The sequence below is a fragment of the Haliotis rufescens genome, unplaced genomic scaffold (assembly GCF_023055435.1).
Source record: "Haliotis rufescens isolate VD_foot unplaced genomic scaffold, xgHalRufe1.0.p SCAF_3, whole genome shotgun sequence".
NCBI lineage: Eukaryota > Metazoa > Mollusca > Gastropoda > Lepetellida > Haliotidae > Haliotis > Haliotis rufescens.
The window spans coordinates 5,915,859-5,937,719 of record NW_025964001.1 but is presented as its reverse complement, the minus strand read 5'-3'; the positions used below and the strand labels follow the sequence as shown (position 1 = coordinate 5,937,719).

The following is a 21,861-nucleotide window of genomic DNA, read 5'->3' as shown; positions in this document are numbered from 1 at the left end:
TAAGTTAAAATGAGTTAAATTTTGTGTCATGATACTTCAATAAATACATTTAATGTATTTGCGAAACAAAATCATGAGTTTTAAGTAAAGGAACATATTCTCGCCCATGGGCCAAACCTTTTTCTCGCCCATGGGCGAAATATTTCAATATCGCTATAAAATAGTTGAATTAAGTTAAAATGAGTTAAATTTTGTGTCATGATACTTCAATAAATACATTAAATGTATTTGCGAAACAAAAACATGAGTTTTAAGTAAAGGAACATATTCTCGCCCATGGGCCTGCCCATGGGCAGGCCCATGGGCGACATAATCTAAATATTGAGTTTTTAAACAATTTTTTTTTCATTTTTTCTTCCTTGGTATGTTCCCATGAAAACGGCATGTTTAATTTTGTAAATACCTTTAACCGAGACTGGGGAAAGAGCGTAGAGTTTCTGGACTTTTGGGTTTCCAGAATTAAAATGGGACGTGTTAATATTTTATAAACTACAACAAAAAGACAACGCCAGATATTATTCTCTAACAGTGTCGATTACCCGAGGAAAGAAATTCATTCAGACGTAAAAGGCAAAACAGTGATGGAAAAAAATTGAATAGATTATTAGAAATCATGAATGACACCAGGTGTTTGCGAACACACAATTACATCGAATGATTACATCTTATAAAGAATCTTCATGATTGTTACATACATCCTCGGTTATCTAATTCATTTTCTATGATGTCAAATATGTTTAATGGAATGAAGTTATGACACAAAGAATAAAGCGTCATTAATATGAACCTTCAGTACAATGCCAACCTTTTCAGACGCAAATATTTCCTCTTCGTCAGGTACAATCATACCCCATGTTGTAGATCCGGGGATGTCCTTGAGGCTGACGTAGTCGATAATCCCACGCATGCGTAGTGCCTCTGAAGGATCTACAGACACCAGTTTGGCATGTGCCCTTGTACTCATGACTAACGCAGCATACAGCTCACCTGCAAGAATAAAGTCGAATTAACTGAACGCCTGTATGTCGGCAGGCTCTCTTAGGCATTGTATTGTAATGTTATCCTTGTTGTCTTGTACTGGTGATATCTATCGTAATTCCCTTTGGATTTCCGTTAAGAAGAAGTCCCAAATACGTCATGCATCTCGTCTACAATAACGTAGCAATTGTGTGGAATTGTACCCAGACTGATAATCCTGCTATCATTGTCCAGTGTATTGCCCAGTATATTGCCCAGTATATTGCCCAGTGTATTGCCCAGTGTATTGCCCAGTGTATTGCCCAGTATATTGCCCAGTGTATTGCCCAGTGTATTGCCCAGTATATTGCCCAGTATATTGCCCAGTGTATTGCCCAGTATATTGCCCAGTGTATTGCCCAGTGTATTGCCCAGTGTATTTCTAATTATAGTCCCTGGTGTTGTTGACTTAAGAGTTTGTTTGTTTGTTGTTCAACGCCGCACTCTGCAATATTCCAGCTATATGACCGCAGTCTTTAAATAATCGAGTCTGGACCAGACAATCCAGTGATTGACATCACAACATCGATCCACGCAGTTGGGATACGGTGACATGCATCAACCAGTATTCCAGTTTTATCACGGTGTGTCAGCTTAATGAGGGAGGAAAGTCCGAAGTGATGCAGGTCGTTTACATCTTCGGTGAAACCCACGAGTATGGTGCTGACAAACCCAGAAACTTAATCGGGGCGAACCGGGATTCGAATCCACAACCAAACGTTTCTGCGTGTCCAAGGGACTCAACTCTGCACAGTGAATTGCGGTACCTTTGAAGAATGGGCCACCCGTGCCCGCGGTTGGCGTGTTACGAAATAGATCACAGTGATTCTCATAGACAGGGAGGAGGGAATACAATCGGGGACACGTTGACAAGACATTCAACATTGCCAAACGAATCGTGGGGCATTATACAACTTTGGGCTACTGTACAATTTGTATTCTGCATTATGTTCATGTCGATGTTGCATACAGTCTATCTCTAACCTTCGACCTTTGGCAGGTCGTCCACATATATAGCCTCGCCTGTCGTCTGCTGGAGAGCGGAAGTGTGCACAAGTGGTCTACCAACTGCATCATCCGGGTCCTGTTCGGGTGCCACAGCTTGGTACAACTGCACGCCCTCACTCAAACCTTGTGTTACATCCTGTGTAACATCTCCTGTATCATTCTGTGTGTTTTCCTGGAGAAGACATCAACTCTATATCATATTTGAGTTCATTATTATATCACAGTCAATGGCAAAAATACATGTTCTTTGTCTCGTAGATATTGCTTTATGTCATGTAAGGTTTCGGGGGCATGGGTGGCCCAGTCGTCTAAGGCGCCGCGATTCGCTGTGCAGAGTTGCGTCCCTTGGGCACGCCAGAATCCTATGATTGTGGGTTCGAATCCCGGTTCGCCCCGATTATGTTTAGACCTGCATCACTTCGGGCTTTCCTCCCACATTAAGCTGACACGCCGTGATATAACTGGAATACTGTTAAAAGCGGCGTTAAACCCAAATCACTCACTCACTCACATGTAAGGTTTCAACCCGTTTTTAAAGAATATTATTAACACCACGTAACAGAATGAAAGCTGCATCTGTTTTCGAGAATTTAACTGGAGAAGTTGACAGATGGAAGAGAAACTGCGAAAGCTGAGAAACGAGCTGTGATTGAGTACCAGCATAAAATATGAAATGGTCTGCTGGTATTTAACCGAGGATGAGAAGCACAGACGATGAGCCTTTTGACCAGGATCAGCAGAATCCTGATAAAGTGATGCGAATTGTAACCCAGGATGAGAGCTGGGTCATCACGTAGGAGCAAATTAAAGAGTGGACACATTCGGCTTTAACCCCATCAAAGTACAAACGAGTGGCCTAAGTTGGCAAAGTCGTGGCCTTGGTTTACTGGGACAGTAAAGTGACATTCATGGTTTTACTATCTGCAGCGAGGTCAGACTCTCAATAATAATAACAATAATAAATAAAGCGACAAAACACTTTCCATATCCAATAGAAATCTCTGCATAAAGCAGTGTCGATTGGACGATTCCGACTAAATCATGAGCCTGTGTTTATGAATCACAATCAAATAGTAATGATAACAGGTGTTCTCGAAAAAGTGAGCGTTTCCTTCCCCACTGGTTGCACCCGTCACAAACACATGCAAAGGCAAGTCAATTGTTCCCCTGAAACAAACACGGGAACTATAGTACAAGTCAAAATAGGGAATTGCACCGTCCTTTACTGAGGCCTTAAATGTTGATCAAACAATGCCACAGACCTATGGTCGATTGATAGAAGCCATCGAAGAAAATATCCTGACCTAGCACCATCAGACTTTCATCTGTTTCCGAAACTCAAACCACAACTGCGTTGTACAGTTGCTGCCAATTATGATGAGGCGATTGCCGCCGTCGAGGCCTTTTTGGTGACCTTTCTTTTCCATTCAAACAAACCTACAGCCCCACATAACGAACCTGTACAAATGTATTTAAATTAGCACATCCGCGCTGTAAATAAACCACCTTATCAGATTTTAATCTTTATACGAATCTCAATCCATTACATTAATCATCCTACCTTACAACCGTGCAGCTTTTCTCTAACATCAACAAAGAACTTGAAGAAGAAGCTGGTTGTGAGAGCACGCCGGTATTCTACCATGCCACCTGGTGAGCCAGGATCCAAGGGGAGATCACTCGCAAGTAACACACAAGCCTTTTCGAACAGTTGGTCGTTCCATTCCCTAATGCACAAACAATGATATGTCAATCTTCTTAACATCTGATTGCACATTTCAACATTCGGAGCGTTTGTTGTGAATGTAACAAAAGCAGGCTTGGCCAGTCATTGCAACAGTATTGATAATTAGTATGTTCACTAACTGTTGACGGAGTCCTGCCCGAGTGTTTGATGCCAATACTGTTGTTGCTGCCATGCCGCCGTATACCAAAACAAGGTCTTCCACGACGTCGGTTCCTTCCAGGAATCTTACCCGCATGCCGGCGTTCACTATTGAGATGTCATCCTCCTTGCGATGAGCCTGCTTGAAACCTCTGAAATACTCGTTCTGAAGTGATAGGTTGATTTTTTTGTATTTAAAAGCCAGTAAAATATATATCGGTATTTCTATTGGGGTAAACGTCATACAATCCTCTGAACAACTCCAAATGATACCGAAGTTACCTTTAATGTGTATGGTATCGTTACAGATATCAAAACATCTGTAGCTTGGATTGCAGTCCTCCGGTAGCCCTTGAAGAAGTCTCCATCCATGACGATATCTCGCGGGGCACTGTCTGCAAGAAATATACTCTTCTGTTCAAAATAAACTCCCCGTGATCGCGACAGGGACGTGATAGATTCCCGTCACGTTTGCTTTCGTCGGAATGGCTATTTAGTAACTGCTATTTAAACAAACGTAAACGCCATCGCGAACATTACGAGAAATTGCTTCTACTTGTTAAGGTGGAGGGTAAATTTGTTTTGAACAGTATGTAATGTCTTGATCAACCTTCGGAAACGGCCCAAATCAAAACCTCTATACGGGTCATATTTACAAACATGAACGGAGAAGTGAAATATAATTCTATCAAACATGTCAGAAAAAACGACTTATCGACAATGATGTAGCTGTAATAATTTTATGTTATCGTTTATATTTCACTTATTTCAATCGCGTCATTATATCACATATGAATACATGTACTTGGATTACGGACGGCCTCCGTGGTTGTCATACCAAAAGACGTTAAAAAATGGTACTTGTTGTTACCCGGTCTAGCGCTCGGCATTAAGGGGCTAAAACAAGAACAAGTCGTCTTGGAGTCAGTATACTGTGTCTGAGTGGGGTATTCATGATAAACTGCGGCATGGTATCTCAGTGAGCTAGCACTATAAATCGGCATCAGTCCGGACAAGTACAAGAAGCCACACACATACACACACATGCATCCACGTCGCTATATAAGTGCAATAATCTTGGACGCGACGTTAAATCCCATTTCATCTCATCTCACTTGGATTACGCAAATACATACACATCATTATTGCATATAAAGGAACGAATACAAAAAGAATGTTCTCACGTTTACTTCCCACAGTGAGTGTTGCCCCAGCCGCGACAAGGAGAGGATTGAGGTCCGATATGGGACTAGCCGTCGTTATGTTTCCACCGATGCTCTGAAGACATACATAAAGTCATAAGTGGGTGAAGCCGCCACCGTGGTCTAGAGATAGAGCGTCCGCCCGGAGAGCGGAAAGTCCGGGGTTCGATCCCCGGCCGCGTCATACCAAAAGACGTTAAACGATGGTACTTGTTGTTACCCAGTCTGGCGCTCGGCATTAAGGGGCTAAAACAAGGACTGGTCGGCTCGGAGTCAGTATACTGTGTCTGAGTGGGGTATTCATGTTAAACTGCGGCATGGTATCTCAGTGAGCTAGCACTATAAATCGGCATCAGTCCGGACTTGTACAAGCAGCCACACAAACACATACACGTACATGCACGTCGCTATATAAGTGTAATAATCTTGGACGCGACGTTAAACCCAATTTTACCTCACCTCACCTCATGAGTGAATGAGCAGTGTTTTACGCGGCTTTTAGCAATATTCCACCAATATCACCGCGGGGGGCACCAGAAATGGGCTTCACACACTGTACTCCATGTGGGGAATCGAACCCGGATCTTCAGCGAGACGAGCGCACGCTATAACCACTAGACTACCACAGTGCCCCTATAAAGTCATGATCTATATTAGCATCATGTAAATGTGAGTATTTACAAAGAATAACAGATAACAGATGGGCATCACACATTGTACCCATATGGAGAATCGAACCCGGGCGGTCGAGGTCGAGAATGAACATTATAACGACAAGGCAATCCCACCGCAATTGTTTTCAAAGAATATTTGCAATATACATAATCTGGAGTGTGGATTTAAAATTGAACGTTATTCAAATATGAATAGCAGATAATTTACAAGAATATATTCAGCATGGAGGATAATGCATGTGCTATTTTATTGTGCATTTTTTTAGCGTCCTCACCGCCACATTTCTGATCTGATGACCGGCAAACCATTGCAGCATCTCTACAAAGGCTCTGAAGCTTCTAGTCTTGTATTCTGAAACAGACAACAATATTTTAGATTTTTAAGCAGATGCGTGTTTCTTGTTATAACATATATTCGGAACTTGCATTGTAATTATTTTATAGGCTATACACATATTTACCTGGCATATCCGCAATTGCCTTACGGAGCACATCATCAACGGTTGCAAGTGAAACTGATGACCCAAACGTGATGCCTTTGGTTGACGTCTCAACTTGATGCAGCGATGGGATGTGAGTAGCAGCAACCAGTATGGGATACTCCATGTTCTTTAACTTGGTTTCAATTCCTTTGTATGCAAAGAATAATACATTTAGATAAACCTTTATTAAATAATCACGATATTAGATAGATTGAACATTAAGGGATTGATGGATGGTTTTAGCATCCGTGAGATTGTCATCCTAATTGGCTGCCCAACTAGCTGCCAGTGGCTACTGACCTACTTCTGTGTTGCCAACCACTATCTTGGCAGTGGGAAAGTTGTTCTTTAAGTCGAAAAGTTCATCCAGGGTGACAGGACGATGCCAGGTGACGCGTTCAGATGAGAATCTCAATGAAGTCTCGTACAAATGAGACTTGGTCTGAAATCAGTACGATCAGTTATTTAATATGAGAACAGTGTACTTCAAAATGCTTGTTGTGTGGACACACATTTTCAGGACATATGACACACATATGACAATAGGACACTTTGACAAAGGTGGGAGGACAACACATTTAAGGACTGATTGTCCAGTTAATTTCACCTTTAATTCCGGAGGAAAGATCGGCTCCTGTGTCGGATCATACTTTAGGTGACCATCAGCCACACCGTTCAAGACATCACTTGAACCAGCGTCGTCTGACCCTTTTATGGCGCCAGGAGACGAGTCCTGGAATTTAGAGAGTTACACGTCTGAGTATTGATTTGCATATATTATTGACATATATCCATCAGCGCGTTATCAGAGAAAACAGGATAAAATTAGTTGCCTTAATCTGATACTCCGGAAGGAGTGAATTAGGTGTAACGCCAAGTATTTCATCATGACAACATGTCGAATTATGTTGGAGGGAACTCCAAAATAATTCATATCTTAGACGTTTACTATACCACTGAAACCCACGAGCACGGGTATGGTCCTGACAAACCCAGAAACACAATCAGGAATAACTTGGATTCGAACCCACGAGTGAGTGAGTGAGTTAGTGAGTTTGTTTTTACGCCCCTTTTAGCAATATTCCAGCAATATCACGGCGGGGGACACCAGAAATGGGCTTCACACATTGTACCCATGTCGGGATTCGAACCCGGGTCTTCGGCGTGACGAGCGAACGCTTTAACCACTAGGCTACCCGACCGCCCTCGAACCCACGAACACAGAATTGCTACCACATGTTAAAGATTTCATATGTATGTAATTAGTGTAAATATGGAAATATCATTGAGTTACTCTGATGTGGCGGTCGTATGGTATCAAGGAAATTGCTCACTGAGACATTCACCCGGCAACATCGGTCTCCCATTCTGCAACCACCCTGCAATAATACATACATCACGATGCGTGAATGTTCTTCAATATGAATGATTAATAATAATAATGTCTGTGAGCAATGTATATAAATAAACAAAACAAATTAACACTTCGAAATGGTTCATTTCTTGGTCCTACGTGAGAGAGAGAGAGAGAGAGAGAGAGAGAGAGAGAGAGAGAGAGAGAGAGAGAGAGAGAGAGAGAGAGAAAATGATTTTACGCCGCTTTATTCCAGCAATATCACAGCGGGGGACACCAGAAATGGGCTTCACACATTGTACCCATGTCGGGAATCGAACCCGGGTCTTTGGCGTGACGAGCGAACGCTTTAACCACTAGGCTACCCGACCGCCTGGTCCTACGTGAGACTTCGTGTAGTAAACGTTTGGGAAACTAAGGCATTTGGGCACTCTCCATTATAGAAAGAAGGGTAACAACAACATAATAACCTATAACGTTATATACTACTCGAGAATAGTTAAGAACCACGCGATCCCTTCATATTACTACAATTAATCTGTGTTGCCATGACATATTATAATAACTACAGTGAGTGAGTGAGTATGGTTTTACGCCGCTTTTAGCAATATTACAACAATATCACCGCGGGGGACACCTGAAATAGGCTTCACACATTATACCCGTGTTGTGTATCGAACCCGGGTCTTTGGCGTGACGAGCGAACGCTTTAACCACTAGGCCACCCGACCGCCTCTATAACTACAGTAATATCAAAGAATCGGGTAGTCCTTAACATTTTAGTGGTATTTATGCATATATATATATATATATATATATATATATATATATATATATATATATATATATATATATATATATATATATGCAGTAATTCCACCTGGGGTAAGATATATGTAACACAGACACATGAAAACGGTAACTACAGACATACACAAAGACATATAGTGTAGTGTCAATGAATGTCGCAGAAACAAACCACCCTATAACTTCTGAACCAGATCTGGTGTCTCCCGACGTGATATTGCTGGAATATTGCTAAAAGCGGCGTAAAACCATACTCACTCACTCACCAACTCTGAACCAGACGTTGGTACAAACGTAAGGAACCTACCTTGGCAAATGATGACATTCCTTGAAGTATGGGTCTGTAACCAGTACAGCGACATAGGTTTCCTGTCAACCGAATCTGTGTTACTAACGATTGATGCGTAAAAATACACTAAAATGCAATAAATAGAGGATATTTCATGTGTCGAGTGAAATATCTCCCTCTTCCCCGTCACGATATGAGAGAAACATGATATGTCAGGAGACATATGGAATATCCTATTTATTATATACTTGTAATTGTCTACTCGAAAATAAAATTATTTCATTACAAATGTAAAATCTTGAAACGTAAATTCTCCCTACCTAACACACAGGGACGGTTCACCACCCCTTGTATTTGCGACTTAAAAAGTAGTTTCGTATTCTTAAATCTTAAACAATGTAAACAAAAGTATCCAAAAATATTAAGGGTCACGAAAATTCTTTATCATACATCTCGAAATGATAATATACTAAATTAACTTTTAAAACAAATATTCTTGCAAACGAGGAGACCGCTGATGGAAGCGAAAGAATACACGCTGGGCAAGTAACAAAAATGGCGCTTAGCGAGACAAAAAGTCTCCACTGATGAGGGAAATGCGAAATTTACAGTTTAATACGAAATATTTTCGAGAGATTAACAAACGGCATAAATGACCATCTGTCATTATGTTTCCTTGTAGATGTGGAACTAACGTGAGGAGGACGTCAACAGTTTGTGTACGGGCTTGACACTGATAAAGGGAGACAATTTAAGGGAAGGTAACTCTTGTATGACAACAGTTCCGTCAAAGTATTATGTTCACTGCAGTGAAATATCAAGTGTTATGTTCACTGCAATGAAATATCACGTTTCTCAACTTCAGAAAACTCGATCTTTCACACTGAAGTATATAAAAAAAGAAAATATGCATTATTCAGCTGAGACGACACATGTGTCCTGTTACCCCGGGCTAGTCTAAGGGTTTAGTGCATTCAGCGACACAATCTTCCCAGTACTTTAAGTGACAGTAGCATCCATGGTTATTCCAGGCTTGTCGTAAGGGCTACTAAATGGATCGGCTGGTCAGGCCTGGTGACTTGGTTGATGATGTAATCTAATCCCAATTGATATCCAAAGTGATATCAATCACTGGAATTTCTGGGCTAGACTCGATTATTTACAGACATCTGTCAAATAGCTGGACTATTGCTGAGTGATGTGTTGAACAACAATTAGAACATACTGTGTTGTAGCTAATTGAGAGTGAGTGAGTGAGTGAGTTTGGTTTTACGCCGCTTTTAGCAATATTCCAGCAATATCACGGCGGGGGACACCAGAAATGGGCTTCACACATTGTACCCATGTCGGGATTCGAACCCGGATCTTCGGCGTGACGAGCGAACGCTGTAACCACTAGGCTACCCGACCGCCCCAGCTAGTTGAGTGAATAATGGACACAAGAACCGTGGTGCCCCGACGATGTGGATCATTGCACTGGATACCAATCACTGGCGTACGGCGATAAGGCAACAAACACTGACCATTTTATGGAAATTGTGTGAGTGCTGATTGCTTCTGGCAGAGCAGGACATCCTTACCCCTTTCATCTAAACTTGTGTCATCACCGAATTTCAATGGTCTATTCATATTATTTTCATTACTATTTTGCCTTTTACGCCCTATGGAATCTGTTTCGACAGATAATCGAGATGTGTTGTGTGGTTGACGTTTTAATTGTGTATGCTGCTCAGTTATATAGTTTGTTAGAATGTAAACTTAAGTTACTGTGTATTGATATCTTATGGACGTTTTATTTGCACTATTACATGCTTTACCTGATCTTATACATGTATGTTAACCGGAAATGATGATCAGAATTAACTGTCCCTGATGTTTGAATATATGTGTCTGTTGACATTCATGCATCGTCGATGTCAGACATGTGTGCTCTGTGAATAAATCTTTTATCCAACGAGTGTAGTTGAAGCCTCTCTCAAACAAAAGGTTAGAAGTATGGCGAATTCAATATAGTGCATTATTGTACATTTATATAGTCCATCAGTTATACACATTCAAGGTCTCAGGAAAGCTTTCCAAAAGTTGTTTTTTTGACATGTGGAGGATATTTCCAAATTTGATGCTTCAGTGACAAAAATGATGTCCGATGTAAATCCCTATTTTGACTTGTACCATATGTTTACTTGTACCATTTTCAGGTGCTCAATTGACTTGCCTTTGCATGTGTTTGTGACGGGTGCCACCGGTGGAACAGGATACACTCATCTTTATGCGAACACCTTGTATATTTACTATTTGATGGTGATTCATAAACACATGTTCATAATATAGTCGGAAACATTCAATCCACTCTGCTTAATGCAGAAATTTCTAAGGGTTTTGTCGCTTTATACACTTTCTCTGTACATTCACTATATACTACCATTACTATGACAATGAAAACTGGATGAGCGACGAGCACTTTAATCATTTGAGGTGCATTGTATACGTACCACTGAAATTGTCCTCTATCTGTTCTTGTGTCGGCCGTGGGCTGTTCCTGAGCAGAGTATACATGGACATGACGATGCCCGGAGTGCAGAACCCACACTGAGACCCGTGGGCTTTAGCCAGACGTTCCTGGAAACAACAAGCATACGTTGTTATGTTTTAACTTGGTTTAGAATAACATTATAATTTTCAATGATAAATTACCTGTACTGGGTGTAGCCTGGTCTTGGTGCTGCCTGTACCCTCTACTGTAGGACAGCCAGACCATGGAGAGAACAGACTTACCTGTACTGGGTGTAGCCTGGTCTTGGTGCTGCCTATACCCTCTACTGTAGGACAGCCAGACCATGGAGAGAACAGAATTACCTGTACTGGGTGTAGTCTGGTCTTGGTGCTGTTTATACCCTCTACTGTAGTGACATCCAGACCATGGAGAGAACAGAATTACCTGTACTGGGTGTAGCCTGGTCTTGGTGCTGCCTATACCCTCTACTGTAGGACAGCCAGACCATGGAGAGAACAGACTTACCTGTACTGGGTGTAGCCTGGTCTTGGTGCTGCCTATACCCTCTACTGTAGTGACAGCCATACCATGGACAGAACAGCCTTACCTGTACTGGGTGTAGCCTGGTCTTGGTGCTGCCTTTACTCTCTACTGTAGTGACAGCCAGACCATGGAGAGAACAGACTTACCTGTACTGGGTGTAGCCTGGTCTTGGTGCTGCCTTTACCCTCTACTGTAGTGACATCCAGACCATGGAGAGAACAGACTTACCTGTACTGGGTGTAGTCTGGTCTTGGTGCTGCCTGTACCCTCTACTGTAGTGACAGCCATACCATGGAGAGAACAGACTTACCTGTACTGGGTGTAGCCTGGACTTGGTGCTGCCTATACCCTCTACTGTAGTGACAGCCATACCATGGAGAGAACAGAATTACCTGTACTGGGTGTAGCCTGGTCTTGGTGCTGCCTGTACCCGCTACTGTAGTGACAGCCAGACCATGGAGAGAACAGACTTACCTGTACTGGGTGTAGCCTGGTCTTGGTGCTGCCTATACCCTCTACTGTAGTGACAGCCAGACCATGGAGAGAACAGACTTACCTGTACTGGGTGTAGCCTGGTCTTGGTGCTGCCTATACCCTCTACTGTAGTGACAGCCAGACCACGGAGAGAACAGACTTACCTGTACTGGGTGTAGCCTGGTCTTGGTGCTGCCTATACCCTCTACTGAAGTGACAGCCAGACCATGGAGAGAACAGACTTACCTGTACTGGGTGTAGCCTGGTCTTGGTGCTGCCAATACCCTCCACTGTAGTTACAGCCATACCATGGAGGGAACAGATGGGCGCCAGACACGCATTTATTGAGTAGTGGCAGTGTTGTTAAAGAAAATATGAACGTGTATATTTATCTATTGTTGATAAATTTAATGGTCGGTGATTATAAGACGTATGTGTGAGCCAATTATGTTTCTTTGGTGTGAACAAGTGCAAGTATTTGGATACCAATGTGGCTTGGTGATGAAGTAATTCCTGTTACTATGTCAAAGCACACCATCGAATTCGATGGATCTATTTTGACGGTTATCTGTTTTCACATAAGAGGATACGATATGGCTATATTGTTAAGGTCATTGTAGCTTTTGTGAATTCTGAACATGCTTCAATAGGTTACATTATTACATGCCCCTTAAAATAACAACAGTGAAAAAAATATATATACACGATGTAGCAGTGTTGTAAAGTGTTTTCACATAAGAGGATACGATATGGTGTCCGTGCGGCTGTTGTATCGGGACACCATGACGGTGCACGCTCCGCATCCGCCCTCGCCACATCCCAGCTTACTGCCCGTCAGACGTACTGTAACATATACACGATGTAGCAGTGTTGTAAAGTGTTTTCACATAAGAGGATACGATATGGTGTCCGTGCGGCTGTTGTATCGGGACACCATGACGGTGCACGCCCCGCATCCGCCCTCGCCACATCCCAGCTTACTGCCCGTCAGACGTACTGTAACATATACACGATGTAGCAGTGTTGTAAAGTGTTTTCACATAAGAGGATACGATATGGTGTCCGTGCGGCTGTTGTATCGGGACACCATGACGGTGCACGCTCCGCATCCGCCCTCGCCACATCCCAGCTTACTGCCCGTCAGACGTACTGTAACATATACACGATGTAGCAGTGTTGTAAAGTGTTTTCACATAAGAGGATACGATATGGTGTCCGTGCGGCTGTTGTATCGGGACACCATGACGGTGCACGCCCCGCATCCGCCCTCGCCACATCCCAGCTTACTGCCCGTCAGACGTACTAGAAAGTATCATTTTTATTAAAAAATGACGTCGGCTGTTTCGTCAAGTGATGCAAAAACACATGTCCATCTATCAGTCCCGTGCTTTAGTTCATTTTCAGTGTGATATCAAGCATTATTCCAGCCATAGCACGTTGATCGGTATATACTCGAGGCAAACTAGAGGTTGATAGCAACCAGGTCACACATTATGATCATCCAAAAAACATTGCTCGGCAGATTGACAATCAGGGTACCGATTGTAATACAGAGTCCCAATGAGGTTCATATATCTTTAAAATAATACATATTATTACTACATCGGTAACATATTATAACATATTGTACAAACCTAAGTAATTACCAGAGTATTTAATATAACAGAAAATTGGTGAACTGAATTTGAAAACAGTTTAAGCAGCAGGTTTGTTTGTTGTTTGTTTAACGCCGAACTTAGCAATATTCCAGCTACATGGCGGCGGTCTGTAAATAATCGAATCTTGAACAGACAATCCAGTGATTGACATCATGAGCATCGATCCACGCAATTGGGATACGATGACAATCATCAACCAAGACAGCGTGCCTGACCACCCGATCCCGTTACCCGCCTCTTACGACCAGCATAGTCGCCTTTTACGGCAAGCATGGGTTTGTGAAGACCAATTCAACCCCGGATCTTCACAGGTAAGATTGTGTGATGTTAAGACTTAAATATGTTGGGATTAAAGTATCTTACACTTGGTCCTCAAGTACTGAAGAAGCGTCGTTTCTGGGTCCGGGCTCGACTCCACGACCTGGTACAGTGCGGAGCAATCGTTTTATGGTTGAATGCTATGATTCAGTCATTCTGAACCCCCACCAAGACAAGTTATAATAGAAACTCTATTTACTCACACATCATACATGGTACATGTAATTTTTGCAAAATGTAATTTGTCATTATCATTTGGAATGTTCTGCAGTTATAAAGTTTGATTCCCCATTAATTTTAAATGTCGTTTATTAAACTTACAATTCCAAAGCTCGAGATATCTTCGGAAATAAAACCCAAATCCGTGAACTTAGAGAATATATACTTGAGGGTAAGGTTCCTTTCCCACTTCCACAAAAGAAGCATCAACCACGTACAAAGACAGTACATCCAAAGGTTAGATCTAAAGTGATGTATAAACAATGACAATGGTTTTGCCAACGAATCGATTCCTTAATTATGTGTTTCGAATTAACACTAAAGACAACAAGCTCAACCAATGCATCCATTTCATATCTCGTTATAGTCCTGTGATTCACCTTAGGACAAGCGTGGAAGCGATAATGGTTGCGGCAAATACGCTGCCTATGCTTCCCACTTTATGGCAACTAACAGAATCAGAAGAAGCCAATATGTCCAACCCCATTAAAATCAGATCTTAGTTCCCGCTACCTCAAAACAAAGATCTGAGGACATCCCATTACGGGCACGTCAGAACGACCTTTCATCCGACCAATCAGAGCGTCGCTTATCAGATCGGGAAAGTGATCGGAAACGGAAAAAACATTCCACAGCCCGTAGTAAATACTGCCGTATAATATCGATCATCTATTAGACATTCCAGAATGTCCTTGGTTCTGTTTTCAAATTTTGAATTGATATAATTTCAAAGCATAGTCGCCAGTTTGAAGCAAGCACAATGAAGCTGGTGAAAGCTGCTTTCTGAGTGGCTGGTGTAGACTTTTTGTTAGTCATTCATTGGTCGGTCAAAGTTCGCGAAAGGTCGTTCTGGCATGACCCGTAATGAGATGTCTTTAGATCTTTGATTAGCGATAGCGAGAACTATAATCTGAATTTCAGTGAGATTGACAAAACGACAGGATTAAAAGTCCTGAATGCAGTATGTTTATTGAGATTATTATATGAGCGTGTGTGTCATACTGATTTCACGAAACGAGTGTCAGAATTCTTGTATTTACCGACCGAAAGAGAAGCTAATACACATGCGAGTGTAATAATTTCTTTATTTCTCAAACTGTTTGAGCTCCCATTTAGAAAAATATCACCGTCTGAGAAAACCACAATTGTCGATTGACAATTTTTTATTTATCTTCCTTTCTCTAACCCACTAGGTGCGCTGACAGCACATGTGGTATGTGCGATACGCTCAGTATGTACGTGTGTTACTATCACACCTATATAGACAGTTAACCAGTGTAGGCTTTCACCTCCATTGGTAACGTTCACGCTGGTGTAAGGAAAATATATCCTTTCATCTAAATAATGATCTATCTGTTGTCATGTCTTGAAATATATGATACATCAGGGATGACAACGACTGCTTACATTGTGATAATAAACCATTTAAAGGCCGTTCGAAGCGAGGCGGTGGGATCAGCTAACCGTTCATTCTAGGTCGTTTTGCAATCGGTAATTTAAGTGTTGCCCTTGATGATTGTATATCACACTTTTAAACCTAAGTATATTTTCATTGTATACGTACCCATATCTGTGTCGTATTATCGCGCATGCATTTATCTACAGCGGCACGTTGCAAGAAGCGGTACGCGACATGTGAAGGTCTTATGCAACGTAAAGTTCGTCAGTAAATTACAATGACAACGGATGACGTCAACTACACCGTCCAGATGACGTCAACTTAACCGTCCATATGACGCAAGCAACACACCAGGGTGAGTGACGTGATGTTTTCACCAGTATACATATGATTTTTATAACTTTTTTTTTTCAAACACTATGTGTAATAAATAGAGGTTATTCCATGTGTCGAGTGAAATATCACGTTCTCTGTCAAGTGACGTAGCCACTAGTTAAAAAATCTTGTTTCCTCCGTCGTGAGAAACAAGTCACGTGGAATATTATATTAATGATATACCTTTTGTGTAGTTGCGTAGTTAATTAAAATAATTTATTTCAGAAAAGGGAATAGATTATTGAACCTGACGAAAGCGAGCGACTGGTAGAGCAGAGCACAGATCTAAAAGAAATAGAACGGAGTGAGTGTGAAAAGAGAAATAAGGACAACATAAATGAACTGAAGCCTGCGGAACGGGGATAGATCAATCAGAGAAAGAAGACTTGAAAGGTGACCATGTCGATGATGTACAGCTACAAGAAAAGCACAAAATAGAACAGACAGAAACTTAACAGTCAGGGGGTAAACAGATAGATGGGCATGACAACCAACATCATATACAACGGAGTGAAGATACAGAAGGTAAGGACAGGTGAATGAACAAACAGAAAACTGTTCAAGCAGACATGGAACTGTTGGAAAGAACAACAAGCACCTAGTTGGATGACAATGATTTTGAAAGTTCTGATGAGCCCCTGGTAAACTCTTCAAGTGACAGAAGCTGTCAATCACCTTGAGATGAATAACTCCGGAATGAAGATGGCTTTTCTTCTGATAGTGGTTTATATGTCAAGCAAAAGTAATACACCAGTGAAAGGTTCACGGAAAAACAACAAGGTAGTGAAAAACTCATGCAACACGAATGAAACAGATACGTTCAAAACGTTTAGAACAACTTGCCTCCTGCAATGGATACGAGAAAATCCAAATACCTGCAGACGGAAACTGCTTTTACAATGCTGAAGCTCACATCTTGGATATAGACGGCAGTATATCAGTTCGGACTTGTACAAGCAGCCACACACACACACACACACACACACACACACACACACACACACACACAGGCTATATAAGTGCAATAATCTTGGAAGCGACGTTAAACCCGAAATTTATTTCACCTCTAATGTAGAGGAGCGGTGGGGTAGCCTAGTGGTTATAGTGTTCGCTCGTCATGCTGAAGATCCGGGTTCAATTCCCACATGGGTACAATGTGTGAAGCTCATTTCTGGTGTCCCCCGCCGTGATATTGCTGGAATATTGCTAAAAGAGGCCCAAAACAATACTCACTCCAGTGTAGAAAGGTAGGGGTAATCGGAGGTGTACGTCTCTGGGTATGTGCCCTTCATTTGGAAGGGTGAGACTCAGAGGCTTACATCACCCGTGCTCTAAGAATCAAGGCATATTTATAGGTACTGACAAGCGTGGAAAACACATACCCCACAACAGGACTGCCGACGAAAGATTAGGGTATGTTGTCAGTCCCAACAATGGATGCCCATTACACCGGCAAAGACACTAACAGAAAATATCTCGGCCCTGAATGTATGATTTGTATAAAGAAAAACGTGAGACACGTGACATTGGAGCGGTCTCTGCTGCCCTTTAGAGGAAATGTTTCAATCATTAATAAATAAATTCATTTCATGTTCACAAATAAGATCGGTGTTCCTTGTGCCAGAGGTTTTACAGAGGGAGAAGAACAGCGGTTCTCTTACTGAGCAGCTACAAACAGAACACCAGGAAAGAAAAATGAAAGCTTGAGAGGCAAAAGTTAAAGATGAGGATCTTACAAAAAATGATACCTTTACTTTTGCTGGAACATTTGACTTGCACTGAGCTGCTTGCACCTTGTACTTTAGTCAGTGATATTTACTACGTGCAAAAGCTGAGAAATACTAAAGAATATGCGGGTTATAATTTGTGCAAGCAAGCCCTGACTGCATCATGTTCAAGCCTGACTACTGTGATGACAGTTTCAGTGAAATCAAAGTAACAGGAGCAAGAGGCAGAGGGAGACCTCAGGCCTCAGACCTCAACAGACTCACTCACGGGAAGATATGAATAGAAACAATAAATATATGCAGCCAAGAAGAAGGATCGGCTGAAAGTAGTTATTCCAATTGAATATCGCGAGTTCTACAAAAGCCTGCCCTCTCATGCTGGCTCTCCTGATCATCTGCCAAGGCCAGATGCTCTCGAGGACGATACCGACACAGATGCTGAGTGAACTACGTATGTGTTCAACATTGACATTAAGTCTCATGATGAATATCACCATGTACCGTGAAATATTTTCAGACCAACGATTTCAAGTTATTTGGAAGCTTTACATTTCAACAAGTTTGTTGTCATACTACATAGTGTTAGCAATTGAATGGATTTATCTTTACAAGGGGTGTCCCCTGCCGTGATATTGCTGGAATATTGCTAAAAGCGGCGTAAATACATACTCACTCACTCACTCACTCACTCACTCACTCACTCACTTTACAAGGTATATATTACAACATGCTACAGATGTAATTAGTACATTAGTACTTTGTACTAATATTTTCAACTGCGTATTTAAAGTGAATCTCTCTGGTAATACTGGTTCGATCAGTTATCAGTGTTAGAAAAAACTTATATATTTAAAGTTAATGCTCGTATTAATCTTATTAGAATAGTCTGAATTGCATAATTGAATAAATTTACAAAATTCCTCCCTTCTTCAGAAGTATATTAAACGCCCCACAGCACGCTAGGCGCTCATTTGGTTGGATGTATAGTAATATGAGCATTTAAAGAAAGACACACAAAGTATATTTCTAGTATATTAAGTTATAATAAATATCTGAAATATTATTACATTTTTAAGGATAAAAAGAACGTATTGATTACGTTATGTATCCATATTTCAGATTTCTAGATACACTACTTCTAACAAATATCAACTATTGTATTACATGTATATATTTTTTAAATACTTTGTATTGGAAATTATTATTTTATTTCATGTAATACATATTCCATTATTTATTTGTTTAGGATATTGCTAAAATATTGTATTGCTGGAATGCTGCTAAAAGCAGCGTAAAACCATACCCTCTCATTCCCTCACTCACTCACTCATTATTACTTTGGGCACATAAAACTCTTACTAAAAGACATATTATCATCTTTCAAAATAGCAAGTGTAATATGACCTGTATGATGTTATTAAAATACATCATATTGGAAATTATTATTTTATTTCATGTAATACATATTCCATTATTGATTTGTTTAGTCTATAGATATAAATTGTCAAAGCAAGAGAAAAACCAACCCAGATAGATAGAGAAATGTTTAATTAAAATTCAGATGAAAACAAATAATGAATTATTCTGAAGTTCATTGTTGTATTTAGAAGATTATTTTTATCAATATAACGGAAGATACCTGTACACGGTTTCAGGCAAAAGTCCTCGGTAAAATCAGCCGGGAATGCCAACTTAAACTGGGAGAGGAGCTATCTGACAAATTAGCTTTTATTGCTCTTAATTGTCCCCACACGCAGACAGCCGTCCCGGTGCTGTTAAGATTGGGAGAAGCGGGCACAACTTGAAACATTATACACTGCCAAAAGCTACCACTCGCAGCTAACGACATTTTGAACTGGGACCTTGGCGCTTTATCACAGTGTCTCCCTATCTTGAAGACAGATAACGACAGTTTCTCGCCAGCAGATGTACTCCACATTCGCATCAGGGAATCACACAAGAACATGTATTTTGCGTTGACGAATTGTTTACCTATCTCAATCTATGTTGGCATATCTGATTTCAAGTTAGAACAGACAGAAAAGGAAACCCAACACAAACAAATCATTTCATATATAACTGAATGTGTTTACTTTTAAGCGTCTTTTAAACGTGAAAGTGCTGATTTCTGAAAACGGCGAGGGAAGGAGATAAGTGGTTTTGGCACTAACCCCTCAATATATGTTTCTACGAATCATTGGCATCAGTGCCCACTGTTACAGAGGGGTGGCGATTATAGCTTTTTAATATAAGGCGACTCTTGTTACTATTCTGTGGACACTATGAAGCTCTGTTCAAACTAACCTTTGGCAGTGCATCAGTGTAAACTAATAAGCGTGTTGAACATAGTACTTTTCGCTATAAAGACCTACACATGTAACGTAAATGCAATCAGCCTGTTTAATTGAATTCTAAAATCTTACCTTGTTCCCATTGACAAAGAAAACCAGTTGTTGATCCATAGTCTTATCTGTACCAGGCAACTCAACCTCCCGATGAGCTGATCGAACTAAAATAGAACGTTCCAAAACCCAACCTTTTATACAAACGTGATGTAGTATCTCTATGGACGACTTCATTTGCAGCGATAGGGTACTGTACATATATGCAATTAGGTTATCAGTATACGTGATCCCGCATTATCCTGAATAATACCGTTGTGTTTATGGGTTGTCAACTAACCTATCGCGGTACAGCTGTTGCCTACTCCCTCCAACTAAATTTAAACCTTAAACAATTGACTTGATATTTCAATGATTAATATACCCTTTCAACTAAATGGAACAGCTTGAGGCAAATTCCAGTTCCATTTGCAGTATCAGAATATCATAGTCAGCAGGATTAAATGGCAATTACATAAATCATGGATGTCTTCAAGCATGCCACCAGAAAGAGTGAGTCAGAGATTTGGGTTTTATGCCGATTTGAACAGTATTCCAATTACTACTTTATCACGGCGTGTCAGCTTAATGTGGGAGGAAAGCCAAAGTAATGAAGGTATAGACGCTTACCTCTTCGTTACCTGCTGACAAACCTTGGACCATATTTGGGGCGAACCGGGATTCGAACCCACAATCATAGAATTTTGGCCTGCCCAAAGGCGCCTTAAACGCCTTGAATTACAAGTATACAGGTTCGTATCTGTATTTATTCAGTGGTTCTTAACAAAGAGCTGCTTGTGTTTGTCTGATTTAAAGCCACAATCAGCAATATCCCAGGTTATGTCATTCTGTAGGTATCGTATCTGACCCGTGAAGATCCGGGTTAGAATAGGTCTTCAGCAACCCATGCTTGTTGTAAGAGGCGACTATCCTTGTCGTAAGAGGCGACTAACTGGATCTCAGGTTCGCTGACTTGGTTGATGCATTTCATCGTATCCCAATGGCGAAGATGGATGTTCAGGATGTCAACCACTGGATTGTCAGGTTCAGACTCGATTATTTATAGACCGGCGTCATATAGCTGGAATATTGCTGAGTGCGGCGTTAAACAACAAACAAATAAACAAATAATATCGAATCTCTGTTCGGCAGCCAGTGCTGGTTAGCATGCTCAGGTCCACGCATTTGGTAACCATCCAATAACCAGTTCATGTGGCTCTTACGACAAGCATGAGGTAGGGTGTTGAGACTAGTACTGTAGTACAATAAAACGGCTGATCCATGCATAATTTCCGTTGTCGTTGGTTTGTACCTCTTTGTTGAAATAAGATCGTCTTTAAATGAAACATAAAATATCTTCTCAAAATTGACCAATCAGCAGATCAAAGCAGCTTTTGACGTGCAGGTGTCATGTTCAGAATTAAAAAAAATTAGAAAATTTAACAAAAATAAAAAATAATAAACTTCCGGGCAAAGGAAAGTATACACCCATGTTTGATGGTGGTTGAAAAACAAGATATGGTTATTGAATGTATTTGATATTGGTATTGTAGGC

The 21,861-nt window shown here is 41.0% G+C and overlaps 1 protein-coding gene and 1 long non-coding RNA gene across 3 annotated transcripts in view; both read right to left on the bottom strand.

Moving 5' to 3' along the window:
* Window positions 1-11,700, bottom strand: part of LOC124131800 (xanthine dehydrogenase/oxidase-like) — a 34,202-nt gene extending 22,502 nt beyond the window's left edge. The window contains exons 1-14 of one of the 2 annotated variants that reach the window (XM_048403708.1): window positions 11,657-11,700; window positions 11,211-11,337; window positions 8,737-8,798; window positions 7,603-7,647; window positions 6,876-7,001; window positions 6,569-6,710; window positions 6,248-6,415; window positions 6,062-6,138; window positions 5,095-5,188; window positions 4,193-4,305; window positions 3,892-4,076; window positions 3,587-3,752; window positions 2,002-2,197; window positions 806-987 (exon numbers count right to left, since the gene is read on the bottom strand). In XM_048403708.1, the coding sequence (XP_048259665.1) occupies window positions 806-987; window positions 2,002-2,197; window positions 3,587-3,752; window positions 3,892-4,076; window positions 4,193-4,305; window positions 5,095-5,188; window positions 6,062-6,138; window positions 6,248-6,415; window positions 6,569-6,710; window positions 6,876-7,001; window positions 7,603-7,647; window positions 8,737-8,798; window positions 11,211-11,280 (1,626 nt within the window). In that variant the 5' untranslated portion in view covers window positions 11,281-11,337; window positions 11,657-11,700. Of the gene's footprint in view, window positions 1-805; window positions 988-2,001; window positions 2,198-3,586; window positions 3,753-3,891; window positions 4,077-4,192; window positions 4,306-5,094; window positions 5,189-6,061; window positions 6,139-6,247; window positions 6,416-6,568; window positions 6,711-6,875; window positions 7,002-7,602; window positions 7,648-8,736; window positions 8,799-11,210; window positions 11,338-11,412; window positions 11,440-11,656 lie in introns of those variants that run through there. The other variant, XM_048403709.1, reaches the window with a different exon arrangement.
* A 1,734-nt stretch (window positions 11,701-13,434) lies between these two features.
* On the bottom strand, window positions 13,435-20,435 carry LOC125384448. Its single transcript, XR_007223263.1, has 3 exons — window positions 20,349-20,435; window positions 14,251-14,308; window positions 13,435-13,531 (listed from the first exon to the last, which is right to left on the bottom strand). It is a non-coding gene; the product is annotated as an uncharacterized LOC125384448 (long non-coding RNA).
* Between the last annotated feature and the right edge of the window lie 1,426 nt (window positions 20,436-21,861).